The sequence below is a fragment of the Carassius gibelio genome, chromosome A6 (genome assembly GCF_023724105.1).
Source record: "Carassius gibelio isolate Cgi1373 ecotype wild population from Czech Republic chromosome A6, carGib1.2-hapl.c, whole genome shotgun sequence".
Classification (NCBI taxonomy): Eukaryota; Metazoa; Chordata; class Actinopteri; order Cypriniformes; family Cyprinidae; genus Carassius; species Carassius gibelio.
Window position 1 is genome coordinate 19,087,136 of NC_068376.1, and position 12,050 is coordinate 19,099,185.

Consider the following 12,050-nt stretch of genomic DNA (forward strand, 5'->3'; position numbering starts at 1 on the left):
TACACACACTCTTTATCTTCTCTGCTGGTGTGGGCTGCAGCCCGTCTGGCTGTGGCCTTGAGCAGAGAGAGACAAGACAGTCTTACACATTAACAGTTGAAAATAGAAAGCTGACAGAGAAGAGCTACATTCCAAGGTCTGGCAGAAGGGAGTCATCTTCAGTGTGTGCGTTTCTGATCGTGCACATACCTTGTAGTACCACTCCAGGAAGCACACTAGCCAGGTTTAGATATGGGTTGGAAGGCAACTTCACTTCTTTAGGGGGGTCTCCCAACAGAGATGTCTGACAACTGGACTGACTCTATAGACACAGACAAAGAAAGTGAGAGAGAGACGGGGTGAAAAGAGCAACAACACAATATGCTACAGCATTTCAGCTGCTAATCTAGTACATCACCGAGCTCGCATATAGACCACACAGTAAGACTGAAATCTCCCCTACTTCTCCATAAGTGAGCATGCAGCTATAATAAAATGAAAAATCGTTTGAAATATATTAACTTATGCGATGTGATGTATTTTTAGTGAAACTGACAGTTGAGCTTGAAATAATGTAGAGCGGGACTTGATTTTATTGACAGAGATTTAACTGAACAGTGAAAAGTGGGCTAGCAATGGTAGTAAATAAATAAGATATGAGGGCAAAAATGCCCGGTATGGGTTTTTTATATCTTATATTTCTATCATATGATATAGTTAGCAATATTACATGAGAAAAAGTGCTGGTTTTTTTTTTCCTGAATATCTACACAACTGCAAATCTTATAAAACACTTCAATAAACAAGAAGATAATATCGTGCTACATTTTATACACAACATTGTCAGTACGGACTGGTTTTGCTCAGTTTCACCAATGAAAATAGTATGAAACAAAGCCACAGCAGGACAGTTTTACCTTTCCGAGCAACACAGTGGTGTTTCAATATCGAATGAATCCATGTTTTTGAACGAATCGAGTGAGCCAATGATTCAGTGACCCATTCATAAAGACTGTATAACTGTATGACAAATCTGTATGACAAAACCGAATTACTTGCCGCCACCTACTGGTGGTTATTGCTTTTAATTTAAAGTACTGTTAAATTTTTTGTTATATTCATATTTCAATATTCAATTTTATTTAAAACCCAGTAATGCTTATTTTAATGCCATTAATCTTAAAGCATTATTAATGCAATTCTAATTGCAGTTAAAATGTATTCAAGACACCCCTGAACAGTCCGTGTAAACATGCCTAAATGGCACTTCAGAAACAGGTTTAGAAAACAAGCTTATGGCCACATTGTAGCATTAAAAGTTTGAAATTCATATGTAGAATTAAAATACTTCTGTCTAAAGTTATATTTTTGTAATATCTATACACAGTGATCTTATTTAACACAATAATGATCATTTGGGGAGTAATTTCTTAGCCCAAACTGATTAATTAACTGGCATATTGTGTAATTTATTAAATTAATTAGCCCTAATATATTTTCTTTAAACTGATTTTCAGTAGATTCTAAAATACATTCCCTAAACTGAATTATTTCTAATGCATATAACTTTATTTCTTTCATGGAGTGCAAAAGAAGTTATTTGTCCAGGCAGCGTTGCCATTTTACATTCATCAAATAAAAAGCATTATAAAAGCAGCCTATACAACCCGTCTGCAACTTTCTAAGTCTTTAGAAACCATACGTTACTTCTGTCACTGTCCACTTTGACGGTATGGAAAAGTGCAGCTCAGACATTTTTCTAAACATCACAGAAGAAAGTCTTCGTTTTTTCTTTCACAGTTTCCACAAATAAAAAGCAATGCACGAGCAGAGCTCCCATGGAAAACTACTGGCACAGAGTCTGGCCTTCATCTCCAATACAGTCACACAGCAGACAGAGCTCTCCATTAGTCTGTGTAGGGTAATGTAGTGAGTAATCAGAGCCTGCAGCACTAGTGGTCTGGCATTAGGGCTCAGAACTCTGTCAGAGTCTGTATTGAACTCTACAAGGCGGCTGAGTGCTTGTGTCTGAATAAAGACACCTCCAGACAGAACAATGGAAACGGAGCTCCAGGAGGCCGACAGAAGCACTTCAGACAGAATTATAAGTATTTTTACAAGCAAGTACTTTTCTGTGTTTGGTGAAAAACTTTTGGTACTCATAACTTTTTAATGTATTTTATTATATAAAAATTAACATATATTAATTATTGTTGTCAACAATAAATACATATTGTATTGAATATATATTTACATAATAAAAATATAAACAATGAAATATATGAAAATGTTTGATGTCAATAAGAACATTTTTCTGAAAGAAGTCTCCTATGCTCACCAAGTCTGCATTTATTTGATAAAAAATACAGTCAAAGTATTATTACAATTTAATACAACTATTTCACTCTAAAATCACTCTAATATGCTGATTTGGAGCTCAGTTAACATATCCTTTCATTATTAATGTTGAAAACAGCTGCTCTGCGTGATACTTTTTGGAAACCGTGATACAGTTAAGGAGATTTAACGATTTTTTGGTGAATAGAAAGTTTAAAATAACAACATTATTTTGAATTATAATTTTTTATAATAAGGAATAAGTCTTTAGTTATATATATATATATATATATATATATATACTGTCCCCAAACTTTATATATTTATATTCTATAAGAAAAGAAAATCAGGCTTACTGTAACAGATGTACTAGTCTGCACACTTGTACTGTGGTGGTTTGCTGGAGCTTTGTGTGTAGTATTCCCCAGCAAAGGTCCCAGACTTGGTGCGTTAATTCCAGGGAGGAAGTTTTGCAGTTGGGTTTGGGAGCTTATGGAGCCACATATGGTTCCTGGAGGTGCAGGCTGTTTCTCCGGAGCCAGGCATGTCGCAGTGACTCCATTCTGCTCGCCGATGGAACTTGCATGTGAACGTCCAGGTACATGTGACATCATTCCAGCCCCAGAGTTTCCACTCTGGGACGTGAGCGGAGAAGAGTCATGGCCCAACTCTACGGACCAGAGAACTTTGTTAAACTACTGTAATAAAAAAGCTTACGCTTTCAGTGCACATAGTGCATACTCTGGAGAACCATAATTTAATAATTTTACACCTGCATAGCACTGATATTCAAATAGAAATGCCCCTGCACAAAGGCATACTCTTCAATGCTTTCATGAATGCCAATACCAGACTTTGCACACACAAACACACACACGGCTGTATCCGAGGCGAAGCTACGGGTGGGCAACGGCCCACCCATTTTCAGCTGTGGCCCACCCAGTGAGAAGCTTGTAATTTTCCAGATGAATGTTATTTATTAAAATATAATAATTATAAATGTATAATTTCCCTTTAACTTCATATATTTAATTTAAAATATATTTTATGTGAGTTTTCATTTTTCTATTACAGGCAGTTTATTACGTTTCCCACTTCCTATAGGTGCTAACCATACACTTGTCAAAATAATGATTGGTCAGTTTCAGTTAGCCACACCCACAATTATGTTAACGACGTGATTTGAAATTTGAAAGTTGCATTTGAAAATAGTGAAACAAACCATTTAGATTTTAAAAAGAATATATTGGATTTGCAGCTGCACTCATTTCTACTCGATATCTACTCTCCTTTGAACGTGAACTGAGACACTTGATTTTGAGATTATCTGCAAAGCTCCATTGTCTAAGGTATTGATTTGCATACAGTAAAATTTAGTTAACATTTGGCAATGCCTTAACTAACATAACAATGAGAAATACATTTGGTACAGTATTAATTAATCTTTGTTGACTATGTATTAGTAAATGTTGAAATTAAAATGTATTTATTCAATGTTTTAGTTGTATTGTTTATTGAATCTTTGTGCTGTATTTTCTGTTGACAATTTGATATGCAGTTTTCCTATGCTACACTTTGCCCACCCAGTTTTATGTAGGCCCACCCACCTTAACCTTTCTGGCCTCGCCCCTGGGCTGTATAAAAGCAAAAAGGAAAAAATACTGATTGAAGCGGCTGCCTCAAACTGCTTATAATGCGGCTTTCTAACATTTTGAAGATTTGCATTGCAAATGTCTTTCCCTGCTGTAAGCGAATGAGACCTCTTGACCAGGCCTGCGGTTTGCGAGCTTGACCACCCAACCGGAAGCTCTCACCTGTGGGAGAATCTCCCAGCAACCCCTTCCCCAGAGGAACTGCCGGAGTTCGAAGACCCAGAACTTTTTGCAGGAGCAGCCGGGAAGGGTCGCCTAAAAGACCTGGAACCTGAAGGGAAATAAGAGAGCGGTGAAAGAGAAAAGAGGCAGACAGTCCATAACAAGGTCATGTGGCAAGTGAACGATGAAGTGCACACAGATAAAATTATAGATACAAAATACATGCACAGATGCATAAAAGAAGATTTATGCTAGCGTTATTGTTGCACAAATTCCTCTGTTTTTTTTCACAGAAATTTCCCTGTGGATAGCATTATAATTCTTCAACCAGAACCTCAAATTTGCATTAGAATGGCAGTAAGATGCATGCTTCTAATACTGCTAGATAAAATAAATGATGCTTTTCTGAACAAAATCTGCAGTTTTCTCATTATTTACAACAGATTTTAATGCAGACCAATAATATCCTTGCAAAAAGAACTATGAACACAATTTCAGGCTGTTCAATTATGCAGTGTTTGCAGGTAAGAGTAAAGTGGCGATGTATTTCTTTGTTCTGGTTATGTTTGAGACAAGTGAACACACACACAGACCCTCACATTAGTGATCTGCTTGTCTTTGATCTGTAAGAGCTGTTGTTGGGCCATCTGCATGTGAAGAAGATTCTGGAGAACAAGACCATTTCCTAGAATGGCACTCTGATAAGAGAAAGAGAGATATGCATGTTAAACAAGCATCCTTATTCTTTTCTATTTATTTCTGAGATAGCAGCCTATTCTGTAACATATTTCCCTCTAAAATGTTACTTTTTTTTGCTGTACTATAGCCTTTTTTATCCATTAATGCAGAATCTACATTATTTCTCTAGGGTGTTTCAACGAAGATCACATTTGGCTCTGTGAACTTTTAGACATTAAGCTTCCTTAAAGGGACAGTTCACTCCAACATTTAAATTCTGTCTTCATTTACTCATTCTCCACTTGTTCAAAACCCGTATGAGTTTCCCTCAGCTGAACACACACACAAAAAATATGTTTTTAAGCATGTTGGTAACCAAACAGTTGATAAAAGCCATTGACTTCTATAGTATTTTTCACCCCATACTATGGAGTTAATGGCTACCATAAACTGTTTGGTTTCCAACATGCTTCCAACAGATTCTGCGTGTTTGTAAATGATGCCATAATTCAATTTTTGGGTAAACCATCCCTTTAAGTCATTCCTACGAGTGGCAGAAAGAGAAAATGAGTACCTGCTGTGCTTTTCCCAACTGTAGCAGTGCTGCAGTCAATGGCGGACGCAGGAAGGGAAGATTGTGAGGTCGACCGAACTTTCCTGGTGGGAAACCATTAGATGAATGAAATGAGTGGTCAGCATATGAGAACAAACAATGTGAAAGAAACAAATAAAGACGAGCCCTCAAAATAAGAGAGATGGACAGCAGAAAGTATGTGGTTGATTTTGGTGGCCCATGATCTTGTCATTCTAAAATTCCAGCTTCAGCACTAATGGCAAGTTGCTCCGGAATAGGTAGAGAAGTTTAACATTTAATCATGTGCTATATTTAGTGTTGTAATTGTGTGTTCTCTTTAAGCTCTGGCCTCCACTTCTTCCTCAGCTCATTTATTCTCCCGCCCAATGAAAAGTTCATTTTAATATATGATTAGGCTTTCATCAAGAGAAAAATCTGCTCAGAATCTACAGTGCTAGTTATCACAGCCAACACACTCACACATATGCAGAAGCATGAGCATGATACTTCATCTCAAAATCTACAATCCTCGCATGACACATTTTTGTTTGTCTGGAAAAGTACTTAAACACATTATTCACGAATACTCAATAAATTATTTTCCTAATGAATAAAGAAAGAGAAACTTAAGAGAGGCACAGAGAGAGAGCGTTACCTCCACGTTTGGCGGTAGGGTAGGGTCTCATAAGGACTTGAAGCGCAGCAGGATTGGTCATACTGTTGAGGAACTGGGCCAGATTGGGTTCAGGCAGTAAACCTTTCTTACTGCTCAACATCTACAGGAGCACAGATGACAAAGAAAGAAACATGAATTCATTCGCGATACAAAAATCTGAGCAAACTGTCTGGCACTTCTGACTCACAGCCTGTAAGTACATTTTTTATATTTAAAGAATTTGCCAATGATGGTTCAATCGTGAGTTTTGAGCAGTGTAGCGTAGCGCTTGTTGTTTCTCCGATCACAAATGCAGACATGGTTTTATGTTTACGCAGCGCAATACACAACGCAACGTGTAAAAAGACAATGTAAGTCATTATAATCAGTAGTTATGTCACCACTGGATGCAAGAAATGCCTCATTTGTAACGGGTTTTATTGTTTTTGTCTTCGACGCACTCGGACACAGCATCACAACATGGAAAGGGGCGTAACATTTCTGTCACATGCTTGAGGAAGTATTCAGCCAATCCCAATGCACTGGATAGCTGGCCAATCAGCACACACCTCGCTTTTCAGAACGATGAGCTTTGTAAAAAATTTACGCGTTTCAGAAAGACGGGGCATAAAGGACCAACAATAATGTACATTATGTGGAAAATAATTTGTTTCTTGAACCTTAAATCACATAAACACATTGCACAACACCAAATACACAAAATAATGTTATTTTTAGCAATGTCATATGGCCCCTTTTTATAAAAAAAATCTAAACATAAATGAAAAATCTATTTAAATAATTTACTTGGGAATCAAAAGTTAGAAATATCTTGAAATAAAAGGATATTTTTAACATTGAAAAAAAGCTTTTATTTATGAAAGTAGATCTTTACATCTATCCTACTGTAGATAGACTGGAATTAAATATATATTTTTCATGATACTTTTCTATAGCTTTTGCCTCATATTTGAAGTTTGAAGTCTTCAGTCCCTATTCATTGTTTCTTTTTTTCATGCTTCCATGAGATCTTCCATAAGACCATTTACTAATACATCCATCCATAAGATCTTTATGACAGTATAGCAGACTATTTACATAAAATGTATATAAACATCAGTTGTCACTCTCTATCTGCCAATAATATGTCTTAGTATGCTTTGTTTTATTATCAAAGCTCTGTAGTTTTTAATTTTAAATCTAGAATTATATTAAAAGGCCTTTTATTTGCTTAAAAAATATAAAAGATCAATCATATGCCAGAAGGCATCTAATAGACGGTGCACTTTTTTAAGTAACATTTTTTATCATGCTGCTAATTTAAAGGCCTTAGAAACTTGAATATCAAATATGATACAGTAGGCAGTACAGGGTTAACATTTTTTATCTTTGTGATGAGTGGGGCGGGGCCGAGAGACGCGGGAACGAGGAGTGAGACCAGGTGTAGTGATTGGAGATGAGCTACACCTGCGACCCACCACCGGTCTCGAGTCCCATGTAGGAGATGGAAGGATATAAAACTGGAGCGACGACCGTGACGGACGAGAGAGGACCAGGCCACGTCTCTGAGCCCTGCCCCACTCATTACAATCTTATTTATGTATTTTTTGCTGAGCTTCCTTTTCATATTTGATGTCTTGTCAAATGTTTATCTGGGATGTTCATGTCCCAGTGGTAAGTGAGTATGTGTGTGTGTGTGTATTTGCTGGCTTGGATGAGACGCATGCAGACATGCAGAACTCCTGATTAGATCTCTGATGTCTGCTAGAGGTGTGGATCCATCCCAACCGCATGCCAACTCCATCTGCTGACTACTACTCCCCTTCACACAGACTGCTTTCATACTGGAATGGGTGAAGCCAAGGTTGTATAGAGGTATAATATAAAGTAATATAAAAGAATTCGGTATGCACTGATACAGATACTGGCATCACATGTGTCTTCTGGATTAACAATAAAAATGTGCATGTAAGTAAAAACATTAAATGTTACGTCATTTCTGCATAATAAGTGGTTTCCAACATAATTACAGGAAAATGTCAAGTGAATACTTTACTGCTGCACTGGAGAAGCTCTAAATGTTCATTCTGCAATTTAATGAAAGATAAAATAGAACAGAACGATAAAATGAACAGTGAACAGAAGCTTGAACAATACACTTTAATAGGCACAATTAAGCATGAAATATCTATTATCTACATATCTACTCAGAAATATATCTATTTACAAAACAAATTAAGCCACGTAAAAATATATATTATGATTTTTTTTGGTTCCTCAATCCAATATATATATATAAGAATTTATAAAATATTATTTTAAAATTATAACTACAATTATACAGTAAAAAAATAATAAAAAATAATTCATTTTAATTTATAACTGTAAAGATGAACTGTCATCTTTAATTATATTTTTTATTATTTTAAAGCCATTAAAAAAAATTTTAAACATGCATAAAGTTGACTTTAATGTAAAAAAAGCAATAAACAAGAACAAACAACCAAAATAACATATCTTTTGTCTAAATACAGTTCTGTGCAAAAGTCTTAGGCCACTAGTATTTTCACCGACAAAAAATGGTTTTAAGTCGGTTATTTCTATCTTTTGCTGTAGTGTGTAAGCAGTAAATATCAGTTTACATTCCCAAACATAATTTTTACCATTAAATGCAATAATCCTGAGAGAATTTTGCTTGTATAAAGAGTTTGAAAGCAGCCAGTGCTTTACACAGAGACCTGATCTCACCATCATCATCCAGTCTGTCTGGAATAACATGAAGAAACAGAACAAACTGAGATAGACTCAATTCAGAAGAACTGTGGCACTTCAAGAAATCTGCAAAGCTACAGTACTGTGCAAAGTTTTAGACATTTGTAGGCACGTAACATTTGAAGTTTTGTATATGAATTTCTACAGTACTAACCAGTAAGGAAGACAAGAGCAGACACCTGCTAGTCCCCAAGGAATGCTAAAATTATATGACTGCACTCACACGCAAGCGCAAGGGCCCATCAGATGAGGGGAAAGCTTGTGCCCTCACAGTCTGTGGATGAGTGGGTAGGCGTGTCTCTGACACAGACAGAGCACAGAGATGCCTGTGGCTCAGAGGGGTGGACTTCCTGAGAAATGTCAGCTTGCATTTGCTCCATTTGACTTGACATTTTTTGCAGGAAAATGGGGAATTTATAGAGAGAGAGAGAGAGAGAGAGAGAGAGAAGCAACAGAATGCAGAAAGGAATGGAAAACATAAAGCATTGCATAAAGACCCCATGAAATCAAAATAGCAATTTTGTTGCTTTTGGTTCAGGTCTTTAGCTTTAAATTTGTATATGCTCTTGTATCCCTAAAAGTTGACAAAAACTACCAATAAACTTGCACATTTGAATTATTGGCTATTATCTATCTATCTATCTATCTATCTATCTATCTATCTATCTATATATATACACACACATATCCAGGGCACGAAGCTCCCGTTCCAACACATGCCAAAGATGCTCTACTGGGTGGAGATCTGGTGACTGTGGGAGCCATTTTATTACAGTGAACTCATTGTCATGTCCAAGAAACCAGTTTGAAATGATTCGAGCTTTGTGATGTGGTGCATTATCCGGCTGGAAGTAGCCATCAGAGGATGGGTACATGGTGGTCATAAAGGGATGGACATGGTCAGAAACAATGCTCAGGTCGGCTGTGGCATTTAAACGATGCCCAATTGGCACTAAGTGGCCTAAAGTGTGCCAAGAAAACATCCCCCACACCATTACACCACCACCAGCAGCCTGCACATTGGTAACAAGGCATGATGGATCCATGTTCTCATTCTGTTTACGCCAAATTCTGACTCTACCATCTGAATGTCTCAACAGAAATCGAGACTCATCAGACCAGGCAACATTTTTCCAGTCTTCAAATGTCCAATTTTGGTGAGCTCGTGCAAATTGTAGCCTCTTTTTCCTATTTGTACTGGAGATGAGTGGTACCCGGTGGGGTCTTCTGCTGTTGTAGCCCATCCGGCTCAAGGTTGTGTGTGTTGTGGCTTAACAAATGCTTTGCTGCATACCTCGGTTGTAACAAGTGGTTATTTCAGTCAAAGTTGCTCTTTTATCAGCTTGAATCAGTCGGCCCATTCTCCTCTGACCTCTAGCATCAACAAGGCCTTTTCGCCCACAGGACTGCCGCGTACTGGATGTTTTTCCCTTTTCACACCATTCTTTGTAAACCCTAGAAATGCTTGTGAGTGAAGCTCTTTGATATGTCCTGCTCAATTAACCTGTTTCAATAAGACAAATACCAACACTACAAGGCAAATAGTACATAAAACTATTTCATTTGGTCTGTAAACATTCCACCTTTTCAACTTTTTTTTTTATTGTCCACCACATGCAAAAAGCTGCATTTTGAAAATTGAAATCAATTCATATTTAGATGTAACATCCTGCTCTGCTAGCAATATACTATATATGTCTACAGAATTAACTCCTACATTTGAAAAGAAATGAACACAAAGTGTGAACTGTCAAAAAAAAAAAAAAAAAAAAAACTATGTTCTAACAAAACATCAAAGAGAACCTGTGTTTTGGAGAATATCAGTTAATGCTCAACACCACTGCCACTGTCTTCAGGACCAGCTGCTGGTTTATGTGGGTCTGTCCAGCATGATGAAAATAGCCATGCAGTTTATTTCAGGCCTCGGAAATGCTGCGGAGATCTGGAGATGTTTGAAACAGCAGGGTTTGTATGAATACTGTAATTAAACTGTCACGCTGCTGTTTCACACATGCACGTGCTTCTGGATGAATACAGTATGTGCGAAACACTTTCATTGTTTGTTATGTGGCGCTTAAGAGAAAGTGACTTTTCCTCACGAGTGTGTACATCACTCACCACACCCTGAGCAGCGATGAGGGCGGCGAGAGTGCTGCGTCCAGAGGTTCCTGGGGGACAAAGAGACAAACGTATCTCCTGACCCTGGATCAGCTGTCTGTCCATCTCCAGCAGCATGGCTTCAGCCTGCTCTGCCGTCTCATACTCCACCACAGCGAAACCCCGCACCGGACTTCCCTCATCCTGAGCCAGCTGCAACACACACACACACACACATATACTGTGTTCAAAAATCAACAATTCTTGCCAAAGGTGTGTGATTTAGGTACATAATTACAATCCAATTTTCTGATCATCTCTGGATGATTATTTTATGAAACCCAAAAATTTACTGTTTCATTAAAATGGATGCATCCTAAATAATGGAAACAAAATGTATCTGTGGATATGAGCTCGGCTGGGCTGTGCAGAGCCTTGATCTGTGTCTTCTGGTGTTGATTTGTGATTTGCCTGCAGCTACAGGATGTGGTTAATGATTGTGACATTCTGACATGAGAAATAAAACCCCACCGCACTGAAAGCACTACTTTGATATTAGAACAGAAATTGAGGTTTAATTATTGAGTATTTTTCCTTGAGGCAAAAATAAACATTTCTGTTTATTGATACTGTGGGGTCCAAACATTTGAGACCACTATTCAAAATGTTTTTTGTTTTTTTTAAATGCTTTAACAACAACAATGATAATAATTACAATTATTATTATTGTTATTACCTGTACAAAGGATTTCAAATTTGCTTATCTGATTAGTGATCTAGAAATACTGTAGAATATTCCCTATGCACTTGGTTTCTTTCTACATTGTTTATTATATTGCATAAACTTTTTAAGAATACTAAAACTTTGTTTATTTAAAGGTTTACATTTGGTTCTGAATCCCAAATTTTCAGTGAGGTTGCAGATTTTTGGTCTCCACTGTATATATTTATTATATAAACACAATTTTAGCTCTTAGCTCTTTAGCTCCCTTTTCCTTATATTACTTGATATAAGGAAGTTGTCCAAAACAAAAAAATATACCAAAAAAAGACCAAAATATAGATCAGACAAATAAAATAGAATAGAAATAAAATCTACCGGGGTGATCCTAGGATTTTCATTTTATGGGGGCTCAACCCCCAA

The 12,050-nt window shown here is 37.0% G+C and overlaps 1 protein-coding gene across 1 annotated transcript in view; it reads right to left on the minus strand.

Annotated features, from left to right (window-relative positions):
- Nucleotides 1-29: 29 nt before the first annotated feature.
- The window catches only part of LOC128015622 (ribonucleoprotein PTB-binding 2), a 53,251-nt gene continuing 41,230 nt past the window's right edge, over nt 30-12,050 (minus strand). The window contains exons 4-10 of the mRNA XM_052599633.1: nt 10,928-11,119; nt 6,038-6,158; nt 5,383-5,465; nt 4,730-4,828; nt 4,131-4,239; nt 2,673-2,986; nt 30-301 (exon numbers count right to left, since the gene is read on the minus strand). Coding sequence (XP_052455593.1) covers nt 125-301; nt 2,673-2,986; nt 4,131-4,239; nt 4,730-4,828; nt 5,383-5,465; nt 6,038-6,158; nt 10,928-11,119 — 1,095 coding nt within the window. The 3' untranslated portion in view covers nt 30-124. The remainder of the gene's footprint in view (nt 302-2,672; nt 2,987-4,130; nt 4,240-4,729; nt 4,829-5,382; nt 5,466-6,037; nt 6,159-10,927; nt 11,120-12,050) is intronic.